This window comes from Trichechus manatus, unplaced genomic scaffold (genome assembly GCF_000243295.1).
Source record: "Trichechus manatus latirostris isolate Lorelei unplaced genomic scaffold, TriManLat1.0 scaffold00096, whole genome shotgun sequence".
Taxonomy (NCBI): Eukaryota; Metazoa; Chordata; class Mammalia; order Sirenia; family Trichechidae; genus Trichechus; species Trichechus manatus.
The window spans coordinates 9,169,578-9,189,831 of NW_004444032.1; the positions used below are offsets into that span (position 1 = coordinate 9,169,578).

The 20,254-nt window shown below is 36.3% G+C and overlaps 1 protein-coding gene across 3 annotated transcripts in view; it reads left to right on the forward strand.

The window, feature by feature from the left end:
* Positions 1-20,254, forward strand: part of NAMPT (nicotinamide phosphoribosyltransferase) — a 59,176-nt gene that overhangs the window by 21,605 nt on the left and 17,317 nt on the right. Inside the window, exons 5-10 of one of the 3 annotated variants that reach the window (XM_004382605.3) lie at positions 2,765-2,923; positions 3,482-3,618; positions 8,096-8,321; positions 10,119-10,238; positions 14,032-14,172; positions 18,583-18,717. In XM_004382605.3, the coding sequence (XP_004382662.1) occupies positions 2,765-2,923; positions 3,482-3,618; positions 8,096-8,321; positions 10,119-10,238; positions 14,032-14,172; positions 18,583-18,717 (918 nt within the window). The remainder of the gene's footprint in view (positions 1-2,764; positions 2,924-3,481; positions 3,619-8,095; positions 8,322-10,118; positions 10,239-14,031; positions 14,173-18,582; positions 18,718-20,254) is intronic. The other 2 variants (XM_023737056.1, XM_023737057.1) reach the window with 2 other exon arrangements.

Here is a 20,254-nt window from a genome sequence, read left to right on the forward strand (position 1 = left end):
TGCTCTTGAACGTTGAGTAGCAAAAGCGAAAGGAAGAAATGATGAAGTCAAAGAGCTGAACAGAAGACAAAGTAAAGTATTATAATGAAAGGTGCGAAGACATGGAGCTAGAAAACCAAAATGGAAGAACATGCTCGGCATTTCTCAAGCTGAAAGAGCTGAAGAAAAGAATTCAAGCCTCAAGTTGCAATATTGAAGGATTCTACAGGGAAAATATTAAACAATGCTGAAAGCATCAAAAGAAGATGGAGGGAATACGCAGAGTCACTGTACCAAAAAGAATTGGTTGATGCTCGGCTATTTCTCGAGGTAGCATATGATCAAGAACCAATGGTACTGAAGGAAGAAGTCCAAGCTGCACTGAAGTCATTGGCAAAAAACAAGGCTCCAGGAATTGATGGAATACAAATTGAGATGTTTCAACAACGGATGCAGTCCTGGAAGTGCTCACTCATCTATGCCAAGAAATTTCGAAGACAGCTACCTGGCCAACTGACTGGAAGAGATCCATATTTGTGCCCATTACAAAGAAAGGTGATCCAACAAAATACAGAAATTATTGAACAATATCACTAATATCACACACAAGTAAAGTTTTGCTGAAGGTCATTCCAGAGCAATTGTATCAGTACATCAACAGGGAACTGCAAGAAATTCGAGCCACATTCAGAAGAGGATGTGGAATGAGGGATATCATTGCTGATGTCAGATGGATCATGGCTGAAAGCAGAGAATACAAGAAAGATGTTTACCTGTGTTTTATGGACTATGCAAAGGCATTCAGCTGTGTGGATCATAACAAATTATGGATAACATTGCAAAGAATGGGAATTCCAGAACACTTCATTGTGTTCATGAGGAACCTGTACTTAGACCAAGAGGTAATCGTTCGAACAGAACAAGGGGATGCTGCTTGGTTTAAAGTTAAGAAGGGTGTCATCAGGCTTGTATCCATTCACCATATATATTCAGTCTGTATGCTGAGCAAATAATCTAAGAAGCTGGACTATATGAAAGAGAATGAGGCATCAGAATTGGAGGAAGACTCAGTAACAATCTGCAGTATGCAGATGACACAACCTTTCTTGCTGAAAGTGAAGAGGACTTGAAGCACTTACTGATGAAGACCACAGCGTTCAGTATGGATTATACCTCAACATAAAAAAGAAAACAAAAATCCTCACAACTAGACCAATAAACAATGCCATGATAAATGGAGAAAATACTGAAGTTGTAAAGGATTTCATTTTACTTGGATCCACAGTCAACAGCCATGGAAGCAGCAGTCCAAATGATGCACTGCGTTAGGCAGATCTGCTGCGAAAGATCTCTTTAAAGTGTTAACGAGCAAAGATATCTCTTTAAGGGCTAAGGGTGCCTGAACCAAGCCGTGGTGTTTTTCAGTCACCTTATATACATGTGAAAGTTGGACAGTGAATAAGGAAGACGGAAGAAGAATTGATGCCTTTGAATTATGGTGTTGGTGAAGAATATTGAATATACCGTGAACTGCCAGAAGAATGAACAAGTCTGTCTTGGAAGAAGTACAGCCAGAATGCTCACTAGAAGCAAGGATGGCAAGACTTCTTCGTCACATACTTTGGACATGTTATCAGGCGGGACCAGTCCCTGGAGAAGGACATCATGCTTGTTATAGTAGAAAGTCGGCAAAAAAGGGGAAGGCCCTCAAGGAGTTGAATTGACACAGTGGCTGCAAAGATGGGCTAAAGCATAACAGTGATTGAGGATCGCGCAAGACCAGGCAGTGTTTCATTCTTTTGTACGTAGGGTTGCTATGAGTCAGAACACACTATACGGCACCTAACAACAACAAGCAATGCTTCATTTCCTCGTTTAGGAACTTATGTAATAGACAGTGTGTAACAGCATAAAAAGTGACCTTGCAGTTTTATAGCAAATCCAAAAATGTTTCTTATGGTTTTCTTATAATTACCTTTAATGAAAAGCTAAGGGAATAAATTAAAGCATAACTCAGTGGACAGAATTCTCTACTGTTAAGCTAAAGTGTCTCAAGTATAGAACCTACCAGTAGTCATATTGTTGTTTTTAGGTGACATCAAGTCAATTCTGACTCTTGGCAACCTTACATACAACAAAATGACACTGCCGGGTCCTGCGCCATCCTCACAGATGTTGCTATGTTTGAGTCCATTGTTGCAGCCAGTTGTCAATCCAGTCATCATATTAGATATAAAGAAAAAATAGACTCCCTAGAGGAGTAAATGAATAATATCTTGAGACTACTACTACACAAGATGTAGTCGACGGACAGTGTTATTTTACAAACTTATTTGTTACAGGTTCACACTGAGTCAAGTACAGAAATTGAGGGTAAACATTTAGAAACTTTTATGGTAATTTGACATTGCTTTAACAACCAAGTGTGAGTGCATTTGTAAAACTATCGGTCTGTGGCAGATTGGAAATTTTTAAAAAATTGATCCTTTATCACAGGTAGTTTTTCAAAATATTATTTGCTGCTTTGGATCGAAACTGGGTAACAATTTGATGTTCTCTACTATTAAGGACCTGGTGTGCTTATCTTCTGTGTTGCTGATTGGAGAGCTGAGCTAGGCACTATATATGAAATGCTTGTGGTGGGCATCCTTCTATGCAGTTGGAAAGTCTAATTGGTATTTCTAGTAGTATGAAAGTCCAGGACATACCTGCAGAGAAAGCTAAGATTTTTCTTAGAACCCAATATTTTGTGTATTAATATTTGTGGTTAATTTTGTTACTGCAGACTATTCTTGTTCAGTCTTGGTACCCAATCACAGTGGCCACAAATTCAAGGGAGCAGAAGAAAATATTGGCCAAGTATTTGTTAGAAACTTCTGGTAGCTTAGATGGCCTGGAATACAAGTTACATGATTTTGGCTACAGAGGAGTCTCTTCCCAAGAGGTAAAAAATTGTAAAATGAACTTCATATAATAAAACGTGGACTTGGGGTTTGATTACCACTATAAACTTTTGGGGAAGTTGTTGGGATATGTCTTGGTTCTAAGTCAACCACATCTGTGAAATTTCAAAGATTCAGTTAACAATTTATATATATTTCTATAAAACAACTATTATGCGTCAGTCTCTGTTAAAGGTACATGGGATGTAGCCTTCAACAAAATAGTCTCTGTCCTTTATATAGTTGGTAGAGATACAGACACACACACAATAAATATATCAGATGTTAGATAATGCTACAGAGAAGCACCAGGCAAGGTAAAGGAACAGAGGGTGATTGGAATTGGGGTGGATACTTTCAAGTCTCTTTGAAGAGGTAACGTTTGAATCCTTAAATATTTATGAAAAAAACTGAATCTTTGCCCTAAGGAACCATTATCTCTGATAATAGTTAAATATCTAAGAATGGCAAAAGAAAATAATTCCTTTGGGAGCTGTGCTATATATACCTCAATTATGAGTTTTTCTTTTTTGGATTTTTGTTTATGGTTTATTTTCCAGACTGCTGGCATAGGAGCCTCTGCTCATTTGGTTAACTTCAAAGGAACAGATACAGTAGCAGGAATTGCTTTAATTAAAAAATACTATGGAACAAAAGATCCTGTTCCAGGTTATTCTGTTCCAGCAGCAGAACACAGGTAAGATTCTTTGTTTTCATCCTTCTATTACCTACTTCTTTTTTATACTTATATTTGTAACTCAGTGATGTTTTGCTTAACTAAAGAGCCAGCTACTACAGTAAAACTACATGACCTTAAGTAGTACAAATTTGGAATTTGTACTTTGTGTAAGAATTACTATCAGGAAGTGTGGGAAAGGTTTAACCATCCTAATAGAAACATTTTAAGGGTTTTTTTCCATCTGCTGTGTTGCCATGGGCAGATAGATTTTATTCTTCATTAAATTAAGTCTAGGAACACTTGCTATAAAAACTGCTCAGTTTTTTTCCTTTCACTACTATTCTACATGACATTACCTATTTTTGCTCTGGAAATGGTCATCTGGACTCAGTACCCTCAAAAGGGCATGTAGATGAACAAGTAAGCCCTTTTGATGAAAGGAAGAGTGTAGAGATTCTACTTATGTATCCTTATTTGCTCTTAGTAAACCATCATTATAGTCCAGGTATAGCTGCTCTGGTCCTAGAGTTAACTTTATTGAAAATCAGTGGGATTTTTAAAATGTATGTCAACAATGGCCCAATAAAATATATCTGGTTTTCTCAACACAAATTATTTACTATAATCAAATTGAGGATGTATATTAAGTTCTGCTCATACTTGAAAACTGTATAGAGTGCTAAAACCAGCAGTGAGATTAGAATAAAGCTGATTTTTTTTTTTTTTTTTTAATTTATGTTTGATGCATATTAGTTGATTGGCCTTCATACGCAAGGCAGTCTGCTGGGTGCTGCAAGAAATAGATTTTAAAAAAAACTGATCTAGTCCTCAGTATAAAAATAGTACATTGGTAACATTCTGCTGTTGATTAAGTACTTTCAAAGAGGTACAATTAAAGTGCTGTATCGTGCAATGAAAGAATCATACTCCACTGGCAAGACTAAGAAAGGGTTTATAGAGATGAGTCTTTGAAGGAATGGTAAAAATGGCCAACATTGGGTGACTGTTCATTCTCTGAATAAATATTTATTGTGTGTCTACCAAGTGTCAAGCATCGTGCTGAAAGAGCAGAGTTTGAAAGTGGGGAATAAGAGCTGAAACAGATTTTTGTAGGAAATATAGACTGGGAAAGAAGTTTGCAAGGGCCCTCAAATTCATTTTGATACTGAACATTGACATGTACATTATGCTAGGTTATTCTTAATTAGGCATTTTCAAATAGTGGCAGGCATTAGAGTTTTTGAGCAAAGAAATGATGTCATTAGATAAATATTTTAGAAAGATTATTTTGGTAACAGGCTACCTTTTGGATTGAATAAAGGAGAAACTGGAAGTTAGGAGGCTTTATAGGAAACTGTTACAGTAGTCTTGAGAGATGTGATGAGGCCTAGAACCAGGTGGCTGAGTGAATGGAAAGAAATGGATAAACATGAGCAGTGGCTTGAGAGATAAAATTGCTATAACTTTCTGATTTGAATCGGGGTTCAGGAGAGAGTAGATTCAGCTAAACATTTATGAGCATTGCTGTCTGAGCAGGGTCTTGCTGAACATTTTTACGTGGCAGTTTCAAGCCTGATTAACTGGAGTAATGACGTTGTCATTAACAAAAAAAGGTTAAGGTCAGAGTATTTTTGTTTTGGACTTAGATGTACATCACTCTTGGATTAAAAAGTTAATGTAATTTGTATATATTAGACTCTTCATTGATGGTTTTGTTTCAAGGTAATAACACCATGAGTATGATATAGTAAATCTGAGAATAACAATAATTGGCTTTAGGGCTTTCATATTAAAAGGCGGTGGACACTATACATGTGCACGGAGTGAAAATCCATTTCACTTTTCATGATCTCATAATATTTTCCATGTTTGTAAATCTGACTCCTTAATATATAAAAACATTTTAGGTGTTCTTATACATAGTCTTTTATACAAACTTATACAAGTCTTTGAAACAACAGCATAGTATAGTGAAAGAACATTGAATGAAAGTTGGGAAACCTGGGTGACCTTACAACTGGCATACTAGGTGGCCTTGGGAAGTTACTTATCTCTCTGTCCTTCAGTTTCATCCAACCAAACAAAAGCAGGAGCTAAAATTCTATGGCTCCAACATCAAGAATGTCGTTGAGGATAAATGAACTAACATGTAAAATAACTTTTAAAATAAGAAAACTACAACTTTACAGGATTGGCATTATTGAAAATAGAAATATTTTCTTAAAGAATATATGCATCTGGACTTAGAAGTATTCAACTACATAACTTTTTCCTTCAAACTTTGGAAAGGTGTAAATTTGATTGGTGTTTGAAATTGAGATAATAACATGGGTAGAATCCATTGAACAACCGTTTGATTATTTCCATATACAAATACTGAGTAAACGAATGAAAAGTCTTATGGAGAGCTAGTTAAATAAACCACAATTTCTGAGTAAATACAGCGTAAGTGTTAGGATGGGATTATGTAGAAGAAGTGTCCGTGGCATGATGAGATGAAGATATTCAGCACAGCGGATCTGGAGCTCAGAAGAAAAACCTGGGCTAAAGTACTGATTTTTGGAGATCATCACCACAAGGGTGTTTTTAGAAAAATTTGAGTGTTTCACACAGGAAAGCATATAGAGGGAGGCAAGTGCCCAGGTCAGAGCCCTGAGAAATACTGACATTTGACAGAATAGGTGGAAGAAAGAGTACAGCACTTGGTGGAGCCTGAAGAGGATCCTTAGAAATAAGAAAAACCCAAAGTGGGAGATATCATTCAAGTCAGAAAGCTTCAGGAAAAATCAAATGCCATAGGGAAGGCAAATGAGATAAAGACTAAAAAATAACTGCATAAGCAATGACCTCTAACTGTAGGGGTTTAATTCTTATATTGCAAAGCTCTCCAGTGCTGGTATTCATTGAGCTTAATTGTCTTCTCTATGCAGAGGACAGTAGCAATTCTGGATGTTAAAAGGGGGCTTCTTTTCATTCCAGTCTTAATTTTCCCTTTAGCATGTACATGTTTGCATGGAGTAGAGAATTTTCATCAGCTACTGGCAACCTCTGCAGTTGTTAAGAAGAAAGAATGTTTGCTGTTAAATGAGTTCATGTAAATAGACTGTCAATTTCAGACAAGAGTAGTCTGTCCGTAGCTAAGTCTTTTATAATAACCCTATAGTATGCATCCTCAGACCCCAAACATACCATTGATAGCATGGAAAAGTTGTTCATTCAGCCTTTAGGAAAAAAAATTATGAATTGATAATTTAAAACATAAATTACTGTGACTCTTCAGTTTTGAGATAATTACATATCTAAAGAATTACAGAATCAAGGAGAAAGAAAAATTGCTTGGTATGAGGAAATGGTAACAATTTTCAAATTCATTACAGAACCCTGTTAAGAATTTTTGTAATTATTTAAAATTAAAAATTAACCAGTAAGTACTTATAAGTAGAACCATTATTGAGACATTGTAAAAATTACTATAGCCATTCTTGCCTAACTGAAAGATGGCAATGACATGGATAGTCCCAAACTGCTTTTATCTTTTTTGTTGGAGTTAACAGAAAAAAATAATATTCTCACACTATTTTCCCAGTCCTGATTATGTTTTGCTCAAGCTAAATATTAACATTCTTATTTTGGGCATATATTAATAAGTGATATTCTATTTTAAGGAGCCCTGGTGATGCAGTAGTTAAAGCGCTCGGCTGCTAACCAAAAGGTCAGCGGTTCAAACCCATCAGCCACTCCCTGGGAGAAAGATGTAGCAGTCTGCTTCTGTAAAGATTCACAGCCTTGGAAACCCTATGGGGCAGTTCTTCTCTGTCCTGTAGGGTCGCTATGAATCAGAATCAACTCGATGTCAGTGGATTATTCTATTTTATAATAGAATATCTAATCTGTTCTATAAACAAGATAAATGACGACCTGTTACTGGCCATTTGAAAACACAACAGATAGAGTTAGATGTACATGTATCTGTGGGATAGTATAAATAGCTGCCTAAGTAATTACCTCTCAGTATAAGATTTTGAAAGATAAAGACAAAATGTTTTTCCCTACTGTTACTGTTACATGGCTTTGAAAATTCACAGAAAAGAGCAAAGTACTTGCATTGCCTAGCAAAAATAATGGGAGTATATGCTCATTCTTTGTAACAACTTGACTTAACATAAGAGAACATTCAGCAAGTGCTTTTTTAGCTCACTGATTTTAAATGGGTATGTTCGGAAATACCAAAATAAAAAAGTTTCTAATTGATTGACTTTGACTTAAACGTTAAGTAATTTAATGAATAAGGTTACTTACACTATCAAATACAAATTGGCCAAGGGGTGGTTTGGTCAGAAATTCTTCTTATGATATGCATTCATTAACCTAAATCATTCATCTCCTCTGTGATGTTGGTGGTGTACTATCGTAAGCATGAGATATGGTTAACAGATGATTCAGAAATAGGTAATGTGTCTTCTGAGTAAATCTGTATTTTCATTTTGTTTTCTAGTACCATAACAGCTTGGGGGAAAGACCATGAAAAAGATGCTTTTGAACATATAGTAACACAGTTTTCATCAGTGCCTGTATCTGTGGTCAGCGATAGCTATGACATTTATAATGCGTGTGAGAAAATATGGGGTGAAGATCTGAGACAATTAATAGTATCAAGAAGTACAGAGGCACCACTAATAATCAGACCTGATTCTGGAAATCCCCTTGACACTGTATTAAAGGTAAATTTTGATATGTAACTTGATTATTAAAATGCCTATAGGCCAATTGCATCAACACTGCTTGTAATTTCATTTACACACACCATTCCAGAGCTGTCCAGGCAAGTCCCCATATTTTAGAGTTGTGGCCCAGAGAGAGTAATAGATGTGCCCAAGGCCACATGTTAATTAATAACAGAGAAAGGAGTTGTGGGTAATTTATATACTGTCAAATAACAGTTATGTACCGTTAAATGGATATTTTTTCTACTTACCTTCACAATTAATTGATTGCATTATACCATTTTAACCAATCCTGTGAAGTGGTCATCAAGTTTATTTATGGTTTCTTTTCCTTTATCACAAGTCATTGCTGTACTTTTGAAGTTTTAGTGCAAAAGAAATATGTGCAGGGTGTTGTGGATTAAGAATAATTTGAAAATACTTTCCATGTAGTGGTTCTTTGAAACAGTGTTGCTTTTAAATATGATAATGTTGGATTTTTTAGTGTTCGTGATTTGGTTTGCCTTCTTTGAAAAGCACTAACAAGAACAGGGTTATTTGATGTCTACTGCTAGAAAAACACCATGTTGGGTGCTTTATATAAACTATGTCATTTAATTGTTACAAAAACCCTGTGTTAAATATTACTAGCTCTGTTTTAAAGAAGAAGAAGAAACAGGCTTAGAGAGGTTAAAGAAACTTGCTTAAGGTCATACAACATATAAAATAAGAAACCAAGTATCCAATCTAGGACTTTCTGGTATGGTATTCCCATTTTACCAGTTTCCCAGCTAATGATTAGATGATAAATTAATTACCCCCAAAGAGAGAGAGACAGAGAATCAAGGAGGCCTTTTCCTATCCTTAATGATAGGCTATTCTGAAGGTCTTGTCTTAGCCTGAAATATTAACAGATTTGGTTTTAGCGAACGTAATAAGCTTCATCTTTTAACTGCTATCTAATAAAAATGTATATGACTAGTTATAAGAACAAACTGAGTCATTAATACAGAATTTTTTCATTGTTAGAATCTTTAATTGATTTATGTAGGAAAAGGTAATTATTTGTGGGGCTGCGAGGATGTGTCTGATTGGTAGGTTTTTTTGTATCCCTGGCCAAGCTTTTGGAGAAATTTTAAATTTTGTGTTTGGGTATTTCAGTTGCTATAAAACTGTCAGGAGTTAATGAGTGAGTGAGGGTGATTGGCATATTATGCATTTTGACTTAAAAAAAAAATGAGTGTCATCTTTAAGTGAAACGGAAAACTTCAGAGAAACTATGGGTTACGTATGGTTCATTTCCAGCTTTGTCTCCATATCACAATTTCTCTGAACTTTGATTCAAATGGATTTACATATGACTCATATTAGACAAAATTAAACCAAACAAAAGTATTGTGCACAAATCAAATAAATTTAAATTAAAAGTATAATCATGAGTTTGTTAATGATGCTGTATATACCTTTAAGAAAAATTACATATATTGTTTTAATTTCCTTAATGTTAAGGACTTTTTTCCCCTGAATCCGTATAATTTGAAAAATGTGAGGAAAAAAGCATAGGTTTTGAGCTACTTTATGAATAAATTTATTTAACAGGAAATCGCATACGTTTCTAACATAATTACAAAAGGTTGGGACTCAGTTTGAAAGGGCTTATACATAGTATTTATTATACGATTTTTAAAGTAATTTGATGAATTTTTAAATTCCCAAGATTGTCTAGCAAAGCAGAGTCTTTTTTTAACTTTGGAAAGTTTTTACACTTTTTTTCAGTTATAGTTATTTTGTGTTGGTTGTTATTTTTCCATACAGGTGTTAGATATTTTAGGTAAGAAGTTCCCTGTTACAGAGAACTCAGAGGGCTACAAGTTGTTGCCACCTTACCTTAGAGTTATTCAAGGGGATGGAGTGGATATTAATACCTTACAAGAGGTATGTGTTTTATATTAAAAGTTCCAGTAAGGTAATCCTTATTATTAAGCTCCATTTTATTAGCTTAATAAGAAACACAGTAATATAAGTACAGTTATAAGTTTTTTTTAATAACTTTTTATAATAGTATATTTCTATCTGTTAATTGCATAAAATTTAGAAACAATAGTACCAGTCAATCCACACTGTCTTACTCCTCCCAGTCCTCATTGGCCACCATGGATGATGAGGCTAAAGAAGTGTTACTATGAAACAAGAAAATGCCAGTCAAGGAATGCTCCTTATATACTAAATAAAAAGATGTTGACCCTGCCTGAGTAGGTCCCAGTTTTAATGAAATGGAGCTTCACATACTCTTAACAGTGTGAAACGGATGGTATTAATGTGTACAGTACTCTTTTGAGAAATAGAAAGTGGGTTGTCGCCGCTTCTGAGTTAAGTGTTGACTGTCATCACTGTTACTGGTAGATTTAACCAAATAGTGTGTTCTATTATCATAAACTTTTGCCTGTTTTATTTTCCGGTAAGCTTTAAAGAGCTCTGCTTTTATTTTAACTTGTACCTAAGATATTCCACAAAAAATATGAACTCACTGTCATCACAGTGTAGGCTCTCTAGTATTGTAAACCACCGACATTTTAAAGTGTACAAGTCATTAAAGGATTTTTCTGTTTGAGTTTGGTGGTGTTTGACTAAGGCCGATACCCAAATTGTAAAGTTTGTTTTCTAGAGATTCATTTGAAAGTGAGAACTATGAGTAAAAAAAGCAGTATTTCTGTGGTGATGTGCATTTAAGAGTTCCAGAATGCAGTGTCTGAAATACATCTCTCTTGCAATAACAGAAGTGAAGTTTCCTCCACCACCTCTCTCCCAAGCTGCCTTGCCTAAGAGGAGCGGGGACCTCCTCCAACTCCTCTAAGACATGTTGGTGTAGGGAGATTAGGGACTTTCATGTGAAAAGAAAGAAAGAAAAGTCTGCAGTCAGAAGTGGGGAATACAGGATTCCTGAGTATAGACATCTGAGATGGTGTATTTAATTGCTGTTATAACCTTCACTCAGCTGAACTGACAATTTCTTACTTTGGTATCCATTAAGTACTACTACCCATACCTACATTTTAGGCAGTGTAGGAAGTACCCACATCTTTCAGATGAAGAAACATAGGCAGAGTACTCTACCAATTTCAGAAAACCCATTTTAATCCCGTACTGTTCCCACTGCTTGTGCCTACCCCTTGTTTTAGTGGTCACCTGTTTAAGTTGGGTTGTTCAGTCAGGTATTTGAGCTTCCCATTAAAAACCAAAGTTCTTTGGCTTTCTTTTGTCTTCATATATATAAGAAAACAACAGTGGGGTTATACTGTAAACTTCATCAAATGTCACAGGGCAGACTGACTGAATAACAAAGTTTAAGAGTGAAGTTGACATTCAAGAAGAGAAGTTAGTTTTCAATTAAACAGATTTTTCATTTTTCCAAAATTAAGGCATTTAATTTAGCTTATGTACAAAACAAAACTGCTGTGAATTTCTTTCCTTGCTTCTAAAAACATATTTTAACCCATCTCTTATGAAGCAGAAGAAAAAAAGTAGGTATTATCCTTTGGGTAAATCAACACATTTGAAGGTACTTGCATTAACACAAACTATTCATTCTCAGACTGTTCTGTTTAAAGTTTCATCGGTGCCAAAACAACCATCAAGAGTATTTGTGTCCATATTTAACTTCTTGTTCATGGAGTTAAAAAGTAAACTAAATATTACTCTATGCACAAGTCAACTTTTTTCTTTCTTTCTTTCCCGTTAGCTATCTTACTGTTCTTTTCCTGGGACCGTTTTCCCTACCCTTTTAGGAAATTTCCCCTGAGCTTCGCAACTTTGGTGTAGAGATTTAGACTTAGCTGTTATCTAAAATGTTGGTTTTATGTAAATCTTAGTGATAGGAGCAAATTAATTTTCTGTCTGTATAAAGGGAATATATTGTGAAAGCACTTGTAGATTGTAAAGAATGATTTAAATGTATGATTGTGATAAAATTATTTAAATACTAATAGCATAATCTTATTCGTTTCATTTTAGTTATATTAGATTCCTTGAATATGAAAATGTATTATTCAACATAAGAGTAGTGTCTAAGACTATAGTGATAGTTTGTCAATTGGTTATATCTAATCAGATTTCCTTCTGATTTGTGTGTGTAAATGTTTTTAAATAGAAATTTTTTCCCTAATTCTGTAACTTCCCATAATGTTAATAGAAAAATTCACTTAAACTTCAACTGTAAATTCAGTCCAAATTTTACAACTTTTGATGACGCTATACGGGAAGAATATCTTTAAGAAACTGGGCCTGAAGTACAGTGATAATGATATTAGGTGATTCTGTACTTTGTAATTTACTCATTCATGTGCCTCTGGGGCATATCTAAAGCCAGGTAACAGGATGAAACTATTTTCTCTATATTTTACCCAAGCCACCTTACCCTTCATCTGTCTGTTTTCCTTTTCTTTCCCTTACTTTTTCTGTTCTTCTCTGCATATATTTCTAAAGTTACCTTGTTCACAGTCATTTCAATGAAAAATCTGAATTCAGGGCCTTTGAGTACCTGTGGGTTCAGGTACAAGAGTAAAGAAATGAAACTGGATTTAGTAGAACCTAAGGAATCACATTAAAATAAATTGTGTTTCCATCTTGATACTTACAGTGAAAAAGTGCATGTAGCAGGAGAATTAGATGGTTAGAATTTTAAAAGAAGGATGCATTTCTAAAGGTGAGGTTGTTAAAAGAGGAAAGTGCTTGGTTGAGATTTGTATATTTTTATCTTTGCAATATTGAAAATAAAGAATAGAGAAAAAAATCAACTTGAGGCTATTGGTATTTGGGGAGAATATGATGAATTTGTGTTATTGATTCACACAAAGCTATTATTAAGCTTGGTAATTGAATATGTTAAATAAAAAGACAGATGCTATGTAAAGGAGCCCCTCCTAGAGGAAAGAAATACAAATGACATTGATAAGAAACGAATCTTTAATGTAGCTTTTAGACAAGGTGTCCCTTGAAAGTTATATTAGATGTCAGAACTGTATTTCATACAGGTCTTTCTTGCTGGCTTGTAGATACTCATTCTCCCAAAGGATCCAGTGATAAGTCTTAACACCCAATGCACGTGTCCATAATTTTGGTTATGGCACTGGAGGACCAGCCTGAGTAAAATGGCTCTGCCAGTGGATCAACTGTTATGTAGAGGAGAGTAATTTATACTGTTTTCCCATTAATATCTGTTGACTTTTACATGTGTCTTTTCATATGGCACGCAACATGACATTTAATAGCATGACACTTTGCAATTTATTAGTGATGGTTAGTGTCATTTCTACAGTCTAGTATTAGGGTAAATGTCTGGGCCGCATTGCTTGTGCTGCTGGCATCTGGGCAATAACCTAAGGAGGTAGATAGGACAAAAATTGGCTCAATTAACATTAGGTAGGTAGTTGTAAACTTTCTCTTATTCTCTCGCATTTCCTTAATTCCCCCAACCCTAACCACAACAGTAATGACAACACAAAATCAGAAATGTGAATGAAACTGTCTCCTTTCATACATATCCCTCAGTTTAAAGGCTTCCCTTTTTGGAGTGGATGGGTCTTAGAAAATATGGAGTATGACTTTGTCTAGGCCTTATTCTTTTCTTGTTACTGACTGTTATAAAAAATCTAGAATGATTCATTCATCAGTATTTTCCATGGAAAATCAAATTACTTTTATATTTTGGTGTTTATTTTTAATCTTCTAGATCGTAGAAGGCATGAAGAAAAAAAAATGGAGTATTGAAAATGTTTCCTTTGGTTCTGGTGGAGCTTTGCTACAGAAGTTAACAAGAGATCTCTTAAATTGTTCCTTCAAGTGTAGTTATGTGGTAACCAATGGCCTTGGGGTATGTCCTTCAGCTTTTACTCCTTCTGTGTGTTGATGCCTTCTTTATGTATCTAGGTAGAATGTAGTTATTGAATGTGTGTAATGTAGTCCTGAACTATTAATCCATTGTTTGTCAGATACCTTGATTCAGAAACAAGGAAAGAAGAGATGTTAGCTAATAACCGATTAAGAGAAAGAAAAAAGATAATGAGAAAAATAATGTGAAAGATTATTTAAGAAATATAATACAGGTCAATCATTTCCCACTGCTCCAGTATATACCTTTGAATCAAAAAGTTGACAATGTTTAAGTGGGAATGTCAGCTGACCTAGCCATCAACAATCCCACTAGCCGTAGGCTCTTGAGAGCTGGGGATTCTATGGAGCAAAGGGTGGGGCTGAGGGATGCCAAGAACTTCCTCTCCTAAGAACACTTTGGGTTGGCTACTTGCTTTGTTTCTTCTCCATCTTTCTTTAGAGAGTTCTGGGATTGACTCATTTGTTGTTCACTTCACTGCCACCGCTAGTTGCTTATATAATATTTTGCCTCTTACTTTTTGATCCTGCAGTCAATATTCTGCTGTATTGAGGTTCTATACGTCTTTTTTGCTTCTGACAATAACGAGGTAACAGAGTAAAAACTAACAAAAGGGTAAGATTAAGAAGTAGGAAACCGTCTCCACAGTTTAAGTATACATAGTATTGGCATCGATATTTTTTTTCCAATAGCATGTATGTACTATACTTAATAAGTTTAAAGTCAGTTTGTAATATAGAAGATAGTACTTTAAGGGTCACATGATAAAAACCTGAAAGACTTCCTACAAATGGAGTATTCTTCAGTGTTAAGAAAAGATATCTAATATCTAGATTCTATTCTTTTCATAACAGATGACTCTGTCCTCCAAAACAGGCTGGAGTTACATTTCTAAAAGTCAGATATGAATTGGTTTAATTATACTATGAAGTGATTCCGCCATGAGTCATTTTGTTGTACTGTGGTGGGTTTCGTGTTACTGTGATACTGGAAATTTTGCCGCTGGTATTTCAAATACCTGCAGGGTCATCCTTGGTGAACAGGTTTTAGCAAAGCTTTCAGACTAAGACTAGGAAGAAGGAGCTGGCAGTCTACTTCTGAAAAAATTGGTCAGTGAAAACCTTATGAATAGCAGTGGAACATTGTCTGATATAGTACTGGACGATGAGCCCCTCAGGTTGGAAACCAAAAACAAAAAACCAAACCTGTTGCCATCCAGTCAGTTCTAACTCATAGTGACCCTATAGGATAGAGTAGAACTGCCCCATAGGGTTTCCGAGGAGCAGCTGTTGGATTGGAACTGCCGACCTTTTGGCTAGCAGCCATAGCCCTTAACCACTTTGCCACCAGGGTTCCCCTCAGATTAGAAGGCACTAAAAATATGACTGGGGAAGATCTGTCTTCTCAAAGTAGAATCAACCTTAATGATGAGGATGGAGTCAAGCTTTCAGGACCTTTATTTGCTGATGTGGTGCAACTCAAAATGAGAAGAAACAGCTGCAGACATCCATTAATCAGAACATGGAATGTGTGAAGTATGAATCTAGGAAAATTGGAAGTTGTCAAAAATGAAATGGAACACATAAAGACTGATATCTTAGGGTCTAGTGAGCTGAAATGGAGTGCTATTGCCATATTGAATCAGTCGTATGGTCTGCTATGCCGGGAATGACAAATTGAAGAAGAATGGCATTGCATTGATTGTCAAAAAGAACTTTTCAAGATCTATCCTGAAGTACAATGCTGTCAGTGTTAGGATAATATCCATACACCTACAAAGAATACCAGTTAAAATGACTATTATTCAAATTTACACACCAGCTACTAATGCCAAAGATGAGGAATTTGAAGATTTTTATCAACTTCCGCATTCTGAAATTGATCAAACAGGCAATCAAGATGCATTGATAATTACGTTGTTTAGAATGCGAGAGTCAGAAATGAAGGATTGGTAGTTGGAGAATACGGTGTTGGTGATAGAAACAACCCGGAGATCACATGATAGGATTTTGCAAGACCAAAGACTTCTTCATTGCAAATACCTTTTTTCAACAACGTAAATTGCCAACTATACGCATGGACCTTGCTGGATGGAAAACACAGGAATCAAATTGACATCTGTGGAAAGAGATGATAGAAAAGCTCAATATAATCAGAACAAGGCCAGGGGCCGACTGCGGAACAGACCATCAGCTGCTCATATGCAAGTTCAAGTTGAAGCTGAAGAAAATTTTAAAAGTCCATGAAAGCCAAACTATGACCTTGACTATATCCCACCTGACTTTGGAGACCATTCAAGAATAGATTTCACATGTTGAACACTAATGACCAAAGACCAGATGAGCTGTGGTAAAACATCAAGAACATCATATATGAAGAAAGCAAAAGGTCATAAAAAAGACAGGAAGGAAAGAAAAGGCCAAAGTGGATGTCAGAAGAGACTGAAACTTGCTCTTGAATGTAGAGTAGCTAACGCAAAAGGAAGGAATGACAAAGTAAAACAGCCGAACAGAAGATTTCAAAGGGTAGTTCGAGAAGACAAAGTACAACATTATAATGAAATGCGCAAAGACCTGAAGTCAGAAAAGCAAAATGGAAGAACGCTCAGCATTTCTCAAGCTGAAAGAACTGAAGAAAAAGTTCAAGCCTTGACTTGCAATTTTGAAGGATTCGGTGAGCAAAGTATTAAATGACACAGGAAGCAGCAAAATCAGATAGAAGGAAGACACAGTCACTGTACCAAAAAGAATTGGTTGATGTTCACCCATTTCTGGAGGTAGCATATGATCAGAACTTGATGGTCCTAAAGGAAGGAGTCCAAGCTGCACCGAAGGCATTAGCGAAAAACAAAGCTTCAGTTGTTGATGGAATACCAACAGAGATGTTTCAACAAATGGATGTAGCACTGGGTGTATTCACTTGTCTTTGCCAAGAAATTTGGAAGATAGCTACCTGGCCAGTCAACTGGAAGAGATCCATATTTGTGCCCATTACAAAGAAAGGTGATCCAACAGAATGTGGAAATTATCGAATAATATGATTTATATCACACACAAGTAAAATTTTGCTGAAGATCATTCAAAAGTGGTTGCAGCAGTACATCAGAAAAGAACTGCCAGAAATTCATACCGGATTCAGAAGAGGATGTGGAATGAGGGATATCATTGCTAATGTCAGATGAATCTTGGCTGAAAGCAGAGAATACCAGAAGGTGTTTACCTTGTTTTATTGACTATGCAAAGGCATTTGACTGTGTGGATTGTAACAAATTACGGATAACATTGCAAAAATGGGAATCCCAGAACACTTAATTGTGTTCATGCGGAACTTGTACACAGACGAAGAGGCAGTCATTTAAACAGAGCAAGGGAATACTGCGTGGTTTAAAATCAAGAAAGGTTTGCGTCAGGGTTGCATCCTTTCGCCGTACTTATTCAGTTTGTATGTTGAGCAGATAATCCAAGAAGCTGGACCATATGAAGAAGAACGTGGCATCAGGATTGGTGGAAGACTCATTAACAACCTGCGATATACAGATGACACAACCTTACTTTCTAAAAACTTAAGTAACTTGAAGCTTACTAATAAAGATCAAAGAATACAGCCTTCAGTATGGATTACACCTCAACATAAAGAAAACAAAAACCCTCACAATTGGAACAATAAGCAAAACCATGATAAATGTAGAAAAGATTGAAGTTGTCAAGGATTTCATTTTACTTGGATCCACAATCAACACGTATGGAAGCAGCAGTCAGGAAATCAAATGACGTATTGCATTGGGCATATCTGCTGCAAAAGACCACCTGACCCAAGCCATGACATTTTCAGTCGTGTCATATGCATGCAAAAGCTGGACAGTGAATAAGGAAGACTGAAGAAGAATTGATGCCTTTGAAATATGGTGTTGGCAAAGATTATTGAGTATATTGTGCACTGCCAAAAGAACAAACAAGTCTGTCTTAGAAGAAGAATGGTAAGACTTTGTCTCATGTACTTTGGACATGTTAGCAGGAGGGATCAGTCCCTGGAGAAGGGCATTGTGCTTGGGAAAGCCAGAGGGTCAGTGAAAGAGAGGAAGACTCTGAACCAGATGGATAGACACAGTGGCTGCAACAATGGTCTCAAACATAACAATAATTGAGAGGATGGCACAGGACCGGGCAGCATTTTGTTTTGTTGTACGTAGGGTTGCTGTGAGTCCGATCCAACTGCACAGCACCTAACAACAACAAATAAAGTGCTTAAAATGTGTGTGTGTGTGTGTGTGTGTGTGTGTGTGTGTGTGTGTGTGTGTATAGATATATATGTGTGTATATTTAGTGGGAATTGGGTGAAAGTTTTTGGTCATTAGTCTTCTATTTCTCTTCACTTCCTTAATTTGGATTCCAGATTAATGTCTTCAAGGATCCAGTTGCTGATCCCAACAAAAGATCCAAAAAAGGTCGATTATCTCTACACAGGACACCAGCAGGGAATTTTGTTACGCTTGAGGAAGGAAAAGGAGATCTTGAGGAATATGGTCATGTATGTATCTACGCTGATATATATATATTTTTTTTTTTTTATTTATTGAACCTTAGGTGAAAGTTTACAGAACAAACTAGCTTCTCATTAAACAGTACATATATTGTTTTATGGCATTGGTTAACAACCACATGACATGTCAGTAGTCTTCCTTCTCGACTTTGGGTTCCCTATTACTAGCTTTCATTTCCCCTCCTTCCTTATAGTCCTCACCCATTTAGTCTCATTTTGTCCTATCAATTTGTCTAATCTTTGGCTAAAAGGTGAACTTGTGCTATAAGGGTGTTTGGGGGCCATACTTTCAGGGTTTCTCCAGTCTCTATCAAACTAGTAAGTCTGGTCTTTTTCTTTTGTTAGAATTTTGTTCTACATTTTTCTTCTGCTCTGTCCGGGACCCTCTATTGTGATCCCTGTCAGAGCAGTCAGTGGTGGTAGCCGGGCACCATCTAGTTGTACTGGACTCAGTCTGGTGGAGGCCATAGTAGTTGTGGTGTATTAGTCCTTTCGACTAATCTTTCTCTTCTGCCTTTAGTTTTCTTCATTTTCCCTTGCTCCTGATAGGGTGAGAACAGTGGAGTATCTTAGATGGCAGCTCACAGGATTTTAAGACCTCAGACGCTACTCAGCCAAAGTAGAATGTAGAACATTTTGTTCATAAACTATGTTATGCCAAATGAGCTAGATGTTCCCTGAGACCATGGTCCCCACACCCCTCAGCCCAGCAGTTCAGTCCCTCAGGGACTTTGGATTTATCCATAGAGCTTCCATGGCCTTACCCTGAACAAGTTGTGCTGCCTTCCCCAGTTCTGTGCACTGTTTTACCGTTCACCATAGTTACCACTTATCTATTGTCTATTTAGTGTTTTTCCACCCCCACCCCCCCCTCCCTCCTAACCATCAAAGATTCTTTCTTTTTGTGTATAAACCTTTTCATGAGTGTTTATAATAGTGGTCTCATACAATGTTTGTCCTTTTGTGATGGACTTATTTTACTCATTATAATGCCCTCCAGATTCATCCATGTTATGAGATGCTTCGAAGATTCATCATTGTTCTTTACCATTGCGTAATACTCCATTTTGTATATGTACTGTGGTTTGTTTATCCAGTCATCTGTTGATGGGTGTCTAGGTTGTTTCCATCTTTTTGCTGTTGTGAACATGGGGGTGCATATGTCTATTTGTGTGATGACTCTTATTAGGGTATATTCCTAGGAGTGGGATTGCTGGATCATATGGTATTTCTATGTCTAGCTTTCTAAGGAAGCACCGTATCAGTTTCCAAAATGGTTGTACCATTTTGCATTCCTACCAGCAGTGCATAAGAGTTCCAGTCTCCCCACAGCCTCTCCAGCATTTGTTATTTTCTCTTTTTTGGATTCATACCAGTAATGCCCGGGGTGAGATGGTATCTCATTGTGGTTTTGATTTGCATTTCTCTAATGGCCAGTGATGGCAAGCATTTCCTCATGTGTCTGTTGGCTGCTTGAATGTCTTCTTTGGTGAAGTGTCTGTTCATTTCCTTTGCCCATTTTTAA